Below are 17,722 nucleotides of genomic sequence, written 5' to 3' on the forward strand. Positions count from 1 at the left end.
TACGTTGACGGAGCGTCGGTAGTCGCTCGCGTCCACAAAACTAGCCGCGTTGCCAAATTCGTTAACGTTGGGCGCCAGATGATGGGGGGTCCGCTCTGCTCACGGCTGGTGCAGAAGCCTAGCTCCGGCCCCAGCCGCAAATAGTCGTACCGTGTCAACGTCCCCTTCCCGTAGTGCGCGTCATCGCAGCTACGACGGGTTCGGGCGAATAAGGCAACAGGCTAGATCAACAAACAACACTTTATTGCTACGTTAGCAATAACGCGTAAATGTCGCGTAGAGGGATAGTCCGCTTTCGTGGAAAACAAAGGGTATGGCTTACACCTTCGGTCGATGTTCGGCTGAATGTCCACTTTTTCCTTGAGCGAAAACTGGCGTAGCTTCTTTTTTACGCTGGGGCCAGGAGAACTCATTGCCAGAAAAGCGACCGCACAACACGATCTCAACTTCGCAGCTCCAAACGACAGCAACTGGAAACGTGGTGAGAATAGCGGCAACAGCGGGACCAAGCCTACGGCGTTCTTTGATTTGGTTTGACCAGATTGACCAGTTGGTGACGCTCGCGTTGATGTCGACGCTGATGGGGCTGCACCCGTTGAAGCGGGTTTCCCGGCGCATATCTGCTGTAGATGATGATAGGTGTAAGCTTCAGTGATTTCCGTACCGAAACATTCACGTAACTTCGTAATAACGAAGCATCTTGTTGATTTTGGGGTTAAATTACGTACGTTAATCTGAAATACTTGGTATTCTGAAATTCGTAGTACCAGAGTCCCTCAATACTTTTACTGGTCATGAAGCTTCGCCGTAGGGGGAGCTTTGTGCGCTGCAAGCGGCGGCCGCGACGTGGCGCTGCGTCCAGTCTGTTGGCATCGGGCAGACGGCAGCGAAGGCGGCTGCCGGTGTCAGTGCGAAATATCTTGCCGAGTCAGCACGGAGTTTTCACCTTATGTCCTGTATTTTGCCCAGTATGTTGTGCCTGAGGGTTGGAAAGGATGCCGCGTACCTGCTGCGCACCCTGAATTCGATCGGGATACAAGGGAAATGACGAAAAAGTGTCGATGCTCTGGCTGCCTAGAGACAACGAACGGCGGGAAATGTGCAAGCGTGCCATATCACGAGAAACCGGTGCTTTCACATTTGACTCCCCTCACGTGCGTGTCTGTAAAGAGCACTTCGATGAGAGTGACATTGTTCGCGTGCATCAATGGCTAGTCGAACTTTTGCAGACGCTGCGCCGAGGATTTTCGACGGCCTCCCAGCGTATCTGTACAGCGCGAAAACGTCCAGAGCTCGCCCGCCTACACAACAAAAACGTAAAAGATGCACACAAGGTATGTGATGTGCATGTGTATCAGAGCAAACATCTGAACTAAATAAAAATATTTGGTTCCGAGTGCCGGTATCGTAAGGTTTGAATTTGGTGAAGCAATAAAAGGTTCCAAACTCTCGTGCAAAACAAACATGGTTCTGACACGCTAACAGTAGATGTAATCAACACCTGATGAAGACCGTGACGCTTACGAATGTCGAAAACAAAGAGAGAGAGAGAAATAAACGTTTCTTTTCGAAACAGTGTTCCGAGCGATGCTCGGTATCACCCTCCAGGAACCCTCTGGCTTCAACTGCCCTCTTTGCCCTGATGACAAGTTGTCGCTGGTCTTCCAGGTCCTCGAGGGCGAGCTTGGCCTCCCACGTTTCGGTTAGGTGGTTGTCGTTCGTGTTTAGTGCTGGATTGACGTCCGTCTCCGGTTGCATATTGAGGTCTACATGACACAGGCATTCCAGGAGCAAATGTGCCAGGGTGTCTGGTACGCCGCAGAGCGGGCACATGAAGCTATGTTTCGATGGGTAGAGGCGGTGCATTAATATTCCATGTACAGTAAAACCTCGGTGATACGAATCTCGCAGGGTTACCAAAAATATTCGTATCATCCGGAATTCGTATCACCAGAAAACATGAAAAATTAGTATGAGAGAAAAGAAAGTTGGCATACGTTTTGATTTACTGTTTCTGAGGGCCGCAGCGACGTCATGAACAGCTCTGAATGATTGCCAATAAAGTTTTTAGACGTCAACAATCATACTTGTACTCGTGAATATGCGGTGCATGCGCGCGTGTGTAATTAATGAACCAGATGTGTTGTGCCCCGTGACCGCTAGTAGCCCCTTCCTAATCTTACTATGCTTTTCTGCATGACACCAGAGTACTGCGGCGAAAGTGACTTAAGAAGCGCTTTGCACACGATTGATGGAGGCCAAGCTCCTTTGCCAAGACCGTGCGCTTCGTCTCTTGGGGTCTTCGTCCACGTTTCAAGGGACTTCATGACGGACTCACAGCCCAAGTTTCAGTCTAGTTTAAAAATTAAAAAAACCTGTGATTGCGTGGACATGGCTTGCATCGACGTGGCAGGCACGTGCTAACACAGTACAAAGACGCTGCTGCCTCGAGCACAGGAGCACGCGTCAACGCGTCGAAAAAAAAAAAGCCCGATGTCAACGTCATTTGTAATGTAAACGCGAAGACGCATAATGGCCTCCAAGATTCGCGTGCACTATCTCGGAGGCAACAATGCACCGTTAATGGTCGCGCAGCGCGTATGTCTGCGCCCGCGCGTGACTGCTGCGTCTTCCGCGACAGCGCGGGCAGCACCTGTTCGCACCTGTGCGCCAGCGTACGTTCGTATCAAACGTCGCGGGGCGCACATCGGTTCGCAACAACCGTACTCCAATACATTGCAGGCTAATGGGCCTCGGCCAGGACCACAGAAAAATTCGTATCACCCCGAAATTCGTACGAGCCGTGATCGTATCACCGAGGTTTTACTGTATGTGTGTGTTGCTTTGGGAACAAACGGGGATTGAGGATATCATAGTTGAAATCAAGAAGGATGAAATGGAGATGGGCCGGGCACGTAGCACGTCGGCAGGATAACCGGTGGTCATTAAGGGTAACTGACTGGATTCCAAGAGATGGCAAACGCGTGAGGGGGAGACAGAAAATTAGGTGGGTAGATGAGATTAAGAAGTTTGTAGGTATAACGTGGCAGCAGAAAGCACAGGAACGGGTTGATTGGCGGAAGATGGGAGAGGCCATAGACAGGCTGATGATGATGATGATGATGATCACGCTTTCTTCTAGTCAGTTTTGGATGTGGTGGAGGGTACACCCATCGCTCCAGTCTGTAGTGTTGAAGTAGCGACGAATAGGTGTCTGTACAGCCTCCACCTCTTCAGCCATGGGTCGGGTATCCTGTGGGTCCAGGACAGCCCGGCTGATGTGCTCGCGGGCAGTGGCATGGGTCCCTTCATTTCCCTGTAGACCCTCGTGTCTTGGCACCCATATTATACAGGTGTATGGGAGTGGAGTGCTTCGCCGTTTTATGATAAGTGCATCGGCTGTGATGCGGCCCTTCGCATAGTTCCCGCAAGCTGCTTGCGAGTTGGTGAAGATCACCGCGGCGTCTAAAGAAAATAATTTAGTGGAAGTCGCAAATGAAGAGCGGAATAAACTCTCGGGGTCACTTAAGGGGGGACGTGGCCCTTGAAAACCGAAAAATCGCGAAAAAGTCTATTTTTGAAAAACCACATTTTTGGGTTGTATATCTCATAAACTACCTATTCTGTCATTATCAGCATCTAATTCAACCGCAAAGTGCAAAAAAAAATGCTATTTTCGAGGCCGCCGCGGCGTCCAAAACACGTGCAAATCCCGAAATCAAACCAAATTTCGCGCGCGCGCCATTCCCAGACCATGCGGTCATCCCGCGCCATCTTGGTGTTGTTTTGACCGTGAATTCTTTCTCTCTCGTTTGCTGCCTTGCAAAATGGCGTCGGCAGCACGGTTGAGACGCTATTGGCGTTTTCCTGCGATGCAGAGCGCTGATTGGCTAGAGCAGCGCATTCATATCTTGCGGGAGAAAGCGCGCCCGCCATTGGCTGCTGCGCCGCAGCGGGGGCGGTCGCTCCCGTCGATGGCGCGTCCAGCGCGCTCCCCTCGTTGTTGATCTCTGCTCCGTACGCCTAGACAGACGTCTGCTTACGAGCCGCTCTTCGCCTTGCGCAATCTTTTCGATCATTTTCGCTTCTTTTTTTTCTTTTTGCACTGCTTCTGTGCCCTTCGTCTTTGTTGTTGCTGCGGGCGATGCGGGCAATGAAGCCGAAAACACTGTGGAGGTCCGGTGTGCGGAGGCGTGCTATGCGGCTTGTACGAGCATCGAAATTCCGCGATTCTGCTGCGGGTGCCGACTGCGTCGACGCTTGCAGCGGCGGAACTGTCTGTAGGCTGTCGCCAGTCGAGAATCCGACACATCTAGTGTTGCTGGAGCCGCAATTGCACCGAGTATTTCCGAGATCACCGGACTCGGCACGTGCTCCGTATCGGTGCCATCGAGCGTGACACCGAGTGTTTCTGAGATCGCTGGACCCAGCACTTCGTCGGAATCGCACACCGAGTGTTTCTGAGATTGCCGGACCTCGTATAAATCGGTGCCATCGAGCGTGAGTGGACCGTCGCTTCATCTGCGGACGCGTTTCCTAACGAAGGAAGAAATCGATGCGAATGCGAAACGTCGTGACGCGGCTCGCGCTGAACTCGAGACACAAAATGCATCAGTCAGTTCCACTCTATTTTGTGGTCCCTGATGCCGAAAGAACAGCACTACATGAAGCGGTGCTGCGTTACAATGCCGGCTGCTGCAAAGCAACCCAAGTGACATCGGACTCTATTGGACTTCAAGCAGGTCACCTGGCTATCCAGCGAGCTCGTCAAAAAAAATGCTTTACGCGTAAAAAAAATTCCAGACAACACCAAGAGAAGATGTAGGCCATGCAAAAGAAGAAAAGAGTGCGCAAGGACACTTCTAGCTACTCTGCTGGAGCTTTCTGTAGGAAACACACATGTTGAACCAGCGCCTCTTCTATTTTTCTGTGCCTGGACGAAGGAGCGGAGCGCAATGGGAACCGACCGTCGGCGTTAGTGCGGCTTTGAGCCGCCGGGCGCCGCCACTGTAGTCGACCAGACATCGCGTCGTTGCTCGCGGAAATTAATGCCGTGGCTGCATTCGAAGCTGCTATATGGTTCAGTTTTCGACTGTATTCGCGTTGTTTAAAGTATAATGAAAACTTGTAAGCTGGAATCATGAAGCACTTGTTCTGGGCAACCAGCCCATTTCGAAGGCATATGTCTTTCGCAGCTATTTGATCGAGACGCTCGCGCGTCGTCTGCTAGCCCGATTCCAGAGAGCGCATGCCAGTGATGCGCGAAAAATTGTTTTGTCACCGTTACGTTCGCTTGACTGAGAGTCTGTTATTGACTGTCTGAAAGCCGATTTTCGAAAGCAGCATTTGCCAAGAGCTAATACTGAAAGCTTGGGCGCTTAAAGTTCCCCGATGCGTGCTACCGTCTACTGGTGTAGCACACGATACGCAGGCCATGAGTTCATGTGCTAAATAGCATGAAGTGTCACTAAGCTGCTTCCAGTGACAATGTACATCATGATTGTCTGTTGTTTCGCCGGTAGCGCATGTAGTGTCCGTGGGCCCCGATTCTTCAGCTTTGGGACCTAATGTCAGCGCTGCATGCACATGGCGGCGATCGCGAGGCAGCGTTGCTACTGGTACTACATGCATTCGTTGACTGTTCGGACGCAACACGATCACGTTTAGGGATACTTGCCATGCTTGATTCAGTTATTACCTTCGGCTGCAAACGTGAAGGGTAGTCTGCAAAGACTTACGCTACTGCATCCTTCGTAATCCGCCACTCCTTATATTCTATGAAATCTTCGCGTCGTAAACGACGGCTGCGTATTCTAGTGTAGTTTGAACATGTATTAGGATACCAATTATCCCGCTTAATTACGGCAAGCCGCCTCTACCGAACACCAGAATTTCATGTAACGACAGCCGAACTGTGTATTAAGGCGAAAGCCTTAGATGCCTCATCAATCGCGAAAATTATATTCTATGAAATCTTCGCGTCGTAAACGACGGCTGCGTATTCTAGTGTAGTTTGAACATGTATTAGGATACCAATTATCCCGCTTAATTACTGCAAGCCACCTCTACCGAACACCAGAATTTCATGTAACGACAGCCGAACTGTGTATTAGGGCGAAAGCCTTAGATGCCTCATCAATCGCGAAAATTGATCGTCGGCGGCGTCAGCACGAGTGATGCAAAAAATAATTGCGTGAGGACGTCATCATATGATGTCACAGATCATAAAATTTTGTGACGTCGTGACGTCACATAACGTGATGTCGTCATATTACATCTTCGCTTGGTCAAAATGGGCCGATCACGGAGGCAGTGCTCCGCTGATGTGCAGAAAGCTTGCACTGCCTCCGATCCTTGAGGCTGTAAGAAAACCACGTTAGGCGCAGAAATATCTCGGAGGGAGGCAGGGAATGTTCAATACATTGACTAGAAGAAAAAGAAGATGGCTTTCGCTTTTCAGTCGTCTTAGATGAATGCATAAGGAACCCTGTGAGATTTTTTTTCTTTATCAATAAAGGGAAATAAAAAAAAGACAATCGTGATTTCTTTCAGTTCCATTTGGAGAGTGGAACACAACAGTATGACATACTAAGGCATTGGGGCGGTTGCAATAGTCTGAAATAGAAAATAAAACGCGAATATTATTAAAGTCGAGTGCAAGTATCGAACTGGCAGCACGGCCTGACAGTCTGCCTGCGGTATACTTACAGCGGGGATGGAAAGACACGCGAACATGCGGCATCTGCATTCTTTGCTGTTTCGCATCTATTTTCAAGTGGTTATAGCCTGGATGATTGATGAGAACACGACGTCATCCATGACACAATAAAAGACCATCTGGCATCTTTTTATTGCCACCATGGTTAGAGCGTGATAAAAACAGCGCGCCAGTATGTTCGCGTTTCTTTCCACCCCCCTGTACCTGTGAAAGCCTGCAAGAAGCACAAATGCAATTAAACTCTGATGCATACACGAATTCGTGAGCTTCGTGATAGGCGCGGCCGTTCAGCGCCAGCTTCCCGTAGTCTACTTACACAGCGCCACCACGCAGCAGCGGCGAGCGAATGCGGAGCACGCGCTCGGCGACCCGAGGAGAGCGTTCGCCCAGGCACTGAAAAATAGAGGAGGCACTGGTTGAACTTTCTAGGCCCGTTTTCTCAGAATGGATTTTTTTGCTAGTTGTGGTGCTGAGGAAAGCAAAAACTCAAAGACCGCTCATCAGATTTATGTGCCGTTTTTTTTTATTCTGTTCCTGAATGACCTTGCAAAAGTCTAACAAGCTCCTTTTTTTTTTTTGAAAATTGGTGCCATTAATTTATAATAAACAATTAATTATTGATGAATCTGGTCATTACTGGCTACATCAAATTCAAAGTTGCGTCAAAATTTTTTGGAGGGAAAATAAAAAAAAACGGCTTTGTAGCGCCCTGGGATATCTATCAAGGAATGACTACAATGAATTTCAGCTTTCTACTATGTCCTGGGATTTCTCAAGAGACTTCCTCAGGCACCCATGTGAACCACCCAGTTAAACCTCAATAACTCTGGAACTAAGAAACACAGCTTCGTGAAACTTTGCAGTTCTGCTAGTTTCAGTGCAGTGAACAAGCCCTGAAAGTTTCATCCAAATATCTTAAAAAATAAAAAAGTTCGGTCTTCAGGGTAGCCTCCCCCCTTAAAGGGAAGCTGAAGCACTTTTTAAAAAAAATGACTTTGGAATGTGTAATCATAGTTTCATCCTTGCTGAATTCGAAAACCAATGCAAGAGTTCACAGAAGTGAACGCAAATGGCATTTCTTGGCAAAAGAAGAGCGGCTGCAGCCGCAGGGCCTTTTGAACTGCTGAGCGAAGGCGGTGACGTCAACTTCGGTGTGCTGCGTCATCGGCGCCATCATCTCTGTAAAAGTATGGCCTCGCGATCAGTTCCACCAACGCGCGCAGCCAGAAGTAGTCACGGAGGCCACGGCTCCGCTAAAACCTCGGTGGTAGAATAAAACAGGTGGCCCATCGAGCGCCGCGAGCGCGTCGCCGTACTGCTCGAGTTGCTCGCGGCCGCCGCTAGGTTCGCGACGAGTTTTTGGGCCGAAAGACGCGCATTGCAAGCTCTCGCCGGGCTGTAAAAACCGGTTTTTCTAGCTAATTTTGTGGCTTTAAACGGTTGTTTGTGCTTTTACTAGCTTGTAGTGGCTGTCTGCCAGCTTCGACCGCAAAAGTAAGAGCGCCAGGCTTTATGAAGCTTAAAATTTTTTAATCGGCGCGGGTAGTCCCGATATGACTGTCACAGGGTGCAGATTGCAGGAGATGCGCACGTATTTTTTTTTTCGAAAGCGCGAAAATTTCTACCGGCGAGTGTACAGAGTAAAAAAAAAAGCATTTGGTTTTCACGTTATCGTATGTATGTCGGAGGACTGTAGCTGGCGGTCTTTCCGTGGAATTGCATTTCTCCACAACTGCAGTCGCTTTTCGTCTTTCGGCGCGGAGAAAAGACACAGCTTTTCTTTGCACGTTTTGTAGCCAGATTTGCAATTTGGAGCGAAGCATTTTCGTCCCATTGTGGCCGCCGCATCAGCGGCACAGATCAAGCCACCGTGGTTTCAGCCGTGCTTCGAGCTTGCAAAGTGAGTGGAAACACCGATGCGGTCACGCGCGTTGGTTTGACAGAGCGCAACAAACGCGACGCATCAGAGCGGATCTCAAGCCGTGGGATCACCTAATCATGACCACCGTGATCTGGCCATGATCATGACTCGAAGGCTGATTGCGACTTTGCGACGCTGGTTGCGTGGCATAGGGACGCTCTTGCTCTTCGGATGCTTGCACTCACGGACGCCTCCGCATTTATCGAAGATGACCAAGCAGAAAGGAAGAGACGCTGCTGCAACGCTGGTTGCGTTGCATGCTTTCATTAGTGGCGCGTCCGTTCTTAGCGACAGCAACTCTTCAGTGTTGCTCAAAGCCTCTCTGGTGTAATAAATACACCGCGGATCTATTTCTCAAAAGTTAAAGATGTAAATTGCAGTTTAAATGCTCGCGACGCACGCTGGCCACATGCTTTCAAATGCGCGGAGCGGAGATATCGGCCCAGAGTATACCTGCTGCCGCCTTGCGGAAAAGCGGCGGCAACTCGAGCACCGTGACGCGCGCGGTGCATTGGCGGAGTGGCGCGTCGGGCCACCTGTTATTCTACCACCGTGGCCAAAACTACCGACTATGACGTAGTTCCGGTTCATTTCCACGCCCACACTTTTGGCGCGCTTGCTTGGGGGGAGCAAAACGAACTTTTCTTTCGCATATTTTAAAGCTCCTGCTGCCACAACAGCGAAAAAACTTGCGCCATCGTCGACAATAATGTTGGTCCTTGTTAGCAACAAAGCTTTACCGAATTGTAAAACCACTTCAGCATCCCTTTAAGCATTCACCTCAGACTAATCGAATGGTTAAGACCATCTTCTTTTTCTTCAGTTGATGTATTGATCCTCCCCCGCCCCCCTCCAAAAGCTGTCTGCACCTAGGGTGATTTTGCACTGCCTCCAGGATAGGAAGCATTGCAATGTTTCTGGACCTTGCCTGTTTTTGCACTGCCTCCGTGATCGGCCCAACGATCACGGAGGCAATGCAAAGCAACGATGTCAAGTGATAACTTCATCGTGTGACGCCACGTTACGTGACGTCATGATGTCATCACAAATTTTGGCGATCTGTGACGTTATATGGTGACGTCATCACGTGATGATTTTTTGCTTTACTCGTGTCGACGCCGCTGGCGCCGACGGTCAATTTTCGCGTTTGATGAGGCATCTAAGGCTCTCGCCTGAACAAGAGTAAAGAAGCACTGCGAAAACTACAGAGTATTGCATAAGCGACCGAACTTTAAATGCGGCACGGCGCCGTGGTAAACCAACGCAAAAGAAAACACAAAACCAGGGAAAAGCCGTATAAAGTATTCCTTGGTGCTCCTCAACTGCTAAATTCAAAGCACTGACTCATTCAAACTGACTGATGTGTTTGATAAATGCGAGGCTACTTTAAGATATCTTCGTATACAAACAGCAGCTGGTGTTTGTATACGAAGATATACACGTAGGTGTATAGACTGAAAGATTTGATATGCGCGTTCAAGAGTTGCAGCCACTGTATTTCCGCGACACATTAAAGGGGTACTGACACCTTTTTTCGAAGGCGATTTTACTCTGCCATACAAATCTCCTGTATGCAGAGACGGCTCTGAGCAAGTGTGAAGCTCACCAAATGCTGATAAGATATTTTAATTTGATATTAAAGTCAATTTTTCCATGGCGCACCTACTGACATCGACACTAGCTTGACGTCGGGCTACAGTACAAATTCTGGTGACTTCACGCAGCAGTCTGGCTAGTTGTGATGACGTTAGCTACCAAAACTTCCAAGATGGCCACTTGTGCGTCATCAAAACTTCCAAAATGGCCGCTTGTGCGTCACCAACGGAGCCACGGTGTGGAGCGGCCATGGAAACGTCACTATATATTGTGCGAGCACATGACGAGAAGCTCATACCGTGTTGTGACGTCAGGGTACAGTAGGAACCGAAACTAGCTTTTAAAAACATACTGTAATTGCTTTTTCAGGACGCGCTCGCGCGTAGCACTACCTTTTCTAGGCTCTTGAGGGCTTGACCTTTTGTTTGGCGCAAAAAAAAAGCAACTGAAAACATTCGTGTCAGTACCCCTTTAAGATCTGCCAGAGCCCTTGAAGGACTCTAGATCATCCGCAGATTTCCACTAGGTGCTTTAAGAAAACGGAAGAAACATGCTTTTATAGCGGTAGTAAATCGCACAGCGGAGGCAGCATGCGTTTCGTGCTGCAATACCTTATTCGACGCTAAATTGCACTGTATTGGAGCTTCCCCGAATGTACCTGAAGGTAATATTGCTTTTTAAGATATAATCAACGTTCGCGGGTACATTCAGTCACGTTTTCCGGTTCCGATGCGTGCCGTAAAACTGCAGCGCCGGCTCCGCATTGATGCCCCCACACGGGCGAGGGCGCCCCTAGCGGCTGCTCCTGTCCCTATATCAAACTTTCGCGGAAGCTTCATGACCAGTAAAGGTATTGAAGGACTCTGGTAGTACTGAAAGCTTTTTACATTGGGCAATATAGGCATTTTGGCGGGGATTTCAAAAAAATTCGTTAATCTGATGTTTGTAGTAGCAAGATTTTACTGTAGCTGGTTTTCATAAGTATACTGGCAAATACAATGTATTTTATTTATTAAAATAAATCTTCCTGCTTGCATCTGCAGGAATACATCAAGTGTTTTGACAATGCTTGGCATAAGTAAAGGCTAGTCTCGCAACTATGGATGAAGTCACCTTGCTGTCGGTGTGAAAGCCAAGACAATTCGCGGCTTGATACGTTTGGTATCGCCGTGTTTGGTGCATGGTTTGTTTTGACTGACTGTTTTGCGTGTCATTGTCTCTGTTGTTGAGAAAGGCCAGTTGAATCTCTTTTGGAAAGACGTTTCAGCCTCCGTTGGAGCCACACTGCCTTTGATCGCTGACATGGGTACCGCCATTTTGTTAGTTCGCTTTCTTAGCTGAGGTGGTCTACCTCAGTTCGGAGCAACCGCAGTTAGTGGGGTGGATAACTGTGGCTAGGCTTTCCGTCTAACTGGATGTAACTACAATGTAAGGAAACGGAGGTTAGCGTGCTCGTGTAACTAAGGTATTACTCAAAGATGTGTTCGGACGAACCAAAATTCTCTATTAATGCTATCTGAGTGTTACTTGTATATAGCCTACTCCAGTTTGATAGTGTGTGGTCATGTTTGCGTGCACCGTACATGTAATGAAACGACACATTCACTCCGCGCTCAGAAGAACACGACTTCAGCTCACCGCAGTTCCCTGACATGCTGACTGATGTTCACACGACAAATCATTCCAAGCGGCACGGCTAAGATCAGGTACGAGGAGCGAGAAGAGCCACTGGGAGTGACAGCGTTTCCAGGTGTTGGTGCCAGTCAGTGTCACAATGAGAACAATCAGATCATCATCACACAGGATGGTACAGCCCGCACCGAGCACGTCACTATAATGTTGATGTTGCGGTAGGCTGAATGCAGCTTTCATACGCTGTTATCCCTCGAAATAAAATAACTTTCAGGTGACCAACACCATTCAAATTTGGCCAAGAAGACCTATGCATACCGAGCAGTCGAATGGAGAACACATCTCGAGCTTGAAATTTTATGTCAGTGCCTCTTTTAGCCCTGCACCTTTCAAATATAGAAGGATGTGGTTTGGAGGATGCAGGGTTGAGACAGCTGCGCATATTGTGCATTTTTGATACAATTCAGTTTTTCTGCGCCAAGCTGCTCCAAAAGCATGAAAATCGCAAAAATTGCGTCGAACTGCTCCAAATCAGCCTCAAAAGCCAGAATTTCGATGCTGACATCAGCTTCGTTGGGAAAAAAGGCCGATTTGACAACATGATTTTCCAAGCTGCGCCTGCGATACCCAGAAAACGAGACTTTCACAAGACGCATAGACGCGCCCAACCGTGTTTCTATGCACCTTTCTAATGAGGGCTCCCATGATGCCGCCATAACCTCCTCTGGGTTGTAAATATGCGTGGTGCCACAAATATGTTCTGGCATGCCCCGAGCGGGCTTCTGCTTCTCGCTAGGCTGTGTCTTCTGGCGCTATCAAGTGGCATGCGTAGCGGGAATGGCTCTCAGGTTCTTCGTTGTGCGTAGCGTGTTCCTCTGGTCGCAATGGTTTTCGCGTCAACGCTGCTGCGTGGGGTCACTTACGCGTGAGTTTGCTGTGGGAGCGTTTGTACTGTTAAGACCCATACCGTGCATGGGAGAGGCATCACCCTTATTGCATCAGCGTAGCAACAACTAGCTTCCTGCATGCGGCATGTCTCCGCGATGCTCTGGCGGTTCTTCACGCCGAAGCCACCGAAGCCGGCAGCGGACTGATGCGAAGCGCCTTTGTGTCGTTCCCCAATAAAAGCGTGCCGTATGGTTACAATGGCGCTATGCTCGCAGTACCGTACACGATAGCTTTATGAGATAGTCAATGCGGCCAGATATCTTGGTGCCCGCGCCATGCTCTCGAAGGTGGTCCCGCACGAGGGGGCAGCGAATGGCGGTAGCACACCTTTGCTCTCGTCCGGTCAAAGCGTGCAGTAGGTTTGATGCTACGCCAACCGCGCGGCCGAGATGAAGGCGCTTATTGTGATGTCCTCCTTACAAACACTGACCTACAGGAAGCTCGGAGGAGCTTGAAAAGCTAAATAAGCACATCTACAAAAAATCAGTTTCACCGCAAGTGAAGCAATGAATGCGATAATGTCAAATTGTAATATTATACGAAGTAAGGCTGGCAGCTAACACATGGATCCAATCTCGCGTAACTACAAAACGCTAGTGCAAGAGAATACGGCTGCTCAAAGGAGAGAAGCATAGAGATCACAGTACTTAGAAGGGTATACGAGCCGTATGTGATGGCAGCCGAGATAGCGCACGCGCCAGCGATCGCGACTGCGCCCTTAAAGTCAAAGTCCACAGTTGCTGCTCGAGCGACCCCCCCTCCTCCCCTCCCTCGCGTTCCTTCGTGCTTCTTCAACATGGGCGGTGCGTTTCCTCTCTGCATGAGTCGCAATCAACGGCAGGCCTGGCATGTGGTGTTATGTTATTGCATGCGCTCTCTGTGCAACGGGGATTGGTCTGCTCTTTTCATCTCTGCCTCAGCCGCGTTGTTCGCCTTGCTCGCGTGCTTTTACCCAAGGGTAAAACATACGATGCGCGTGGGATGTTATCAATTTGGACTTTTTACGGAACATGACTGCGATGCTGATGGCAAAAACCTGTTCAGAATGTCCATATAATTGCTATCGCAATAAAAACCAAAGCAGTAATCTGCTGAGTTATATCGCTGATCTTAAAAAGGCCTACTGCTATGTAACTGCAATTCTTGTGCAATCACATTTTTTTTTCAAGTTTTTATGAAGTGAGCCTAGTTTTCTTTTCAATTATTTCATGCGTTTCTTACTCGGGCTAGATAGGTCGCATAGTATTTAAAGAGATAGTATACAGTCAAACCCCGCTACAACGAAATTGACGGTGCTCGGAAAAATGTTCGTTGAAGCGAACATTTCGTTGTAGTGAAATCGAAAAAAATATGGCTGACCTGAGCTAGTAGAACAGTGAAACTTTTATTTCCAATATTCAAAAAGTGCCTTCTGCTTCCTTTGCGTCCCCTGCAGCGTTACGACATGATTCTCATATATGCATAGCGACGCCACGTTGAAAACCACGCAGAAACAACGGCTTCCGCGAACGGATCAAACAAGCACGGGCGCGCAACACAAACTGCACAGTCGCACCAACACGCTAACACTAGCTATTCGCCGACAACGGCGACATGCAGGCGTGCTATCGCAGAGCGATGACTTACGCCTTATTGTATGCTATTCTTATCCACCACTCGCGGCTGGCTGATCCCGTTGATAACGCGGACGAATTGTTGCTCCGATCACCGGTCGCACTGGCCAAGCGCGAAAAGCATTGGTATCGGAAAAGGCACCATTCCGCGACTGCACCCCAGGGCTGCTCGCGTTGATAACGCGGATGTGGCGGATGTACCATCGCTCTGACCACTAGCGAAGCGCGAAAAGCACGAAAAGTATTAGAAAGGCATCGGAAAAGCTTTCGTTTCGCGATTGCACACCAGTGTCGACAACTGAGCTTTGGCTTCGGATTGTCTGCGACTCAGAAGCAACTCAAGCCAGTTGCGAAAGCAGGGCAGTCTGATCGCCGTCGCTATTAAGCAATGGCGGCCCCCATGCTCAGTCAACAGTGGCGGTTTCTGGTGGTTCCAACACGCGATTCAGACTTCGTATTTTTATGTTCTAAAATGCATCAAAATGTCCGAGATTGTGTTTATTGCACGGTAAATTAAATTTTTGAGCCCCGAATGGCGTCATCAAATTTCGTTGAAGCGGAACGGCAGCAGAAAAAGTGTTCGTTGTGGCGAGCATATTTATGCATTGACTCCTATGGACTGTTGACGGGGAACCGAGAATTTTTCGTTGTACCGGAAATTTCGTTGAAGCGGAGTTCCGACTGTAGTTCATACCTGGCGATACTTTCTCCTAAGGCTGCTTCAGTGTTATGTCTATCCTAGGCCAATGTCCCCCCAAGTTGCTACAAATCTGTTTTTCAAGCTCCTGAGATGACATAAAAAATTCCGCTAACTGCTCCAAATCAGGGTTCTTCTGCTCCAAAAACTGCTCCCAAATCAATTTGAGCCGTCTCACCCCTGAGGATGCCATTGCTTTAGCGAATGACAGGGAGTTGGTTCATTTGGTGCAGGAGAATAGAATGGAGAGATAACAGCCTGAATTGCAATGTTTTTACACTCAAGGAAATAACAACTGATGTGAGTGGCCAGAGTTCTCTGCCCTGGTAATGATTGCATATTTTCCTTCTATACATTTTAGTGGACCACTAAAACTATTTATTTTTACCTTTTGCCACGTGGTGCTCTTGCATGTTATTTTGAAGTGTAGGGCTTGTGGTGGTGAGTGATTGTGTCATGCCATTAAGCATGTATGGTTTCATTGTGTTGTTCACAATTGCCTGACGAGTGCCCATAGTGGCTGCTAACCCTGTCCCACCTCCTCCCATGGCGGCCAGCACCCCTCGTCCCGTGGTGGTTGAACCCCTGGAGCAGCGTGATGAAGACGACGGCCTGCCCGAGATGAACTTCCAGCCAAACAACAAGCAGTTCCAGAAGGAGCGTGAGGCGGGTCCCCGGCTGGCTGAGGTCGGCTCATTCGAATACGAGTTTGCCATGCGCTGGAAGAAGCTGTATGAGGATGAACGGGCGCGTCATGAGCAGCTGGAGCAGGACATCCTGTCGTGCCGTCGCTCACTCGAGGACCAAATGGAGGCCCTTCTCTACGAGCACGAGGCCAACATGCTGCGCGAGAGTGAGTGTCACACAGCCAGGATAGTCTGGCTTCAAGTAGGTGCACGTGAAAGTGCACCAGCTGTACTAAGAAACATTCATATAACAAAGTCAGTCAAGACGGGAATTTACTTGCACTGAAATTTGGCCTATTATGCAAAGCACTGTAAAAGCCTGCGTATAGTACGAGGTGTATCTCGGGGTATGGCAAACGTGAGAAAAAAGGTTGTCACCAAATATAGTACACTCAAACCTCATTATAACGAAGTTTTACATCGTACACGAAAATAACTTCGTTATATCCTGAAATTTGTTATAAAGGTATATTCCTAACACTGTATGTATTGCAAGACTATTCCTAATTTACTTTGTTATAACTGATATTTCGTTATATGCATGTTCGTTATATCGAGGTTTCAGTGTATGAGGAAAACAAACTGAATACATTTATGAACACACTTATTCATCGTCGTTTGAAGGACTTCCTTCCGAAACTCCCTTGTCAGGGATGACCTCTCATAGCACCTAATCTTCAGTGCCATCAAGGGTGTTTGATATCGAGCACTTCTTGAAGGCACGACGAACGAGTGCCTCAGGAATGCAGGCCCAAGCCCCGACAATTCATGTGCACAGCATCGCTGGCAAGGCCCATCTCAGCCATTTGGCAGCGGTCACTTCCGGCTCTCATCTCCGTATACAGGCGTTTTATGTGGTCCTTAAGGGGGGAGGAGGCACTTTGACATAAAGCATCTTTTTATTTAAGTTAGGATGATGAAAACTTCGGTGATCATGTATTTACATGTGTAAATATCAAATATGAACTCAGTTTTTATGTAGCCCTTACGACTATTTTTTTAAATAATCATTAATTAAAATATCGCTTGATCACCTTTTCAATAAATTTACTACTCGGATCCTGCTGAATTAAATGTCATTGCATTCTACAGTTATCAAAGAGTGCAAAAAGCAAATTTTATGGTTCTAGCTTTCCTACAACATAAGTTATGAAGCTTCAAAGTTCGCCACTCGACTACCGAGAAAATATATTTTTGTTATTTTCTCTCTGGTAAAAATTTACGCTTTTCTATAGTAACATATGACACTTTGTTGCACTCACTAAACATCCAGCTTTTCAGTAATACAAAAATGATCAAAACCGAGTGTACTAAGGGGGGAGGCTACCTTCGGATACCAACTTTTTTGTTTATAGAGATATCTTAATGAAATTTTCAGGATAGACTCATAGCAAAAGCATTAGAAGAATTACAAAATTTCATGAAGTTATGTTCACTGGTTCTCAAGTTACAGCAGTATGTCAGAATAGTGCACATGGTTCTCTTATCCCAGGCCTGGAGAACTTTCAAAAGGTGCTGGAACTGTGAAATTAACTATGATGATTCCCAGATTGATACTTCAGGGGGTAACAGAGCCCTTTTTTTGAATTTCCTTGCTGAAAAGTTTTAGCAGACCATCGAATTTAGTGTTGGTGATTAGGATATTATCAATCAAATTTTGATTAACTATAATAAATAACAGACACAATATATTGAAAAAAGGGGCTTGTCACCCCCTCAGAAATTTATTCAAGTACATAATAAAAAAAGACTTATGGAAATTCGATGAGTGGTTCCAGAGATATGGCTGGAACAAGCAGCCTCACTAGCCACAAGAGTCATTTTGAGAAAACGACGTTTGAAAGTTTTGAGCACATATGTTGTTCTAAAATGATCCTGCAGCATAACTGGAGGTGTCCTTTGGCACTCTCT

General features: G+C 47.8%; 1 protein-coding gene across 4 annotated transcripts in view; it reads left to right on the forward strand.

The window, feature by feature from the left end:
• The window catches only part of LOC119397017 (splicing factor, proline- and glutamine-rich), a 206,403-nt gene that overhangs the window by 59,692 nt on the left and 128,989 nt on the right, over positions 1-17,722 (forward strand). For all 4 annotated transcript variants that reach the window (XM_037664435.2, XM_049417297.1, XM_049417298.1 and 1 more), the window contains exon 3: positions 15,683-15,978. In XM_037664435.2, the coding sequence (XP_037520363.1) occupies positions 15,683-15,978 (296 nt within the window). The remainder of the gene's footprint in view (positions 1-15,682; positions 15,979-17,722) is intronic.

The sequence above is a fragment of the Rhipicephalus sanguineus genome, chromosome 6 (assembly GCF_013339695.2).
Source record: "Rhipicephalus sanguineus isolate Rsan-2018 chromosome 6, BIME_Rsan_1.4, whole genome shotgun sequence".
Classification (NCBI taxonomy): domain Eukaryota; kingdom Metazoa; phylum Arthropoda; class Arachnida; order Ixodida; family Ixodidae; genus Rhipicephalus; species Rhipicephalus sanguineus.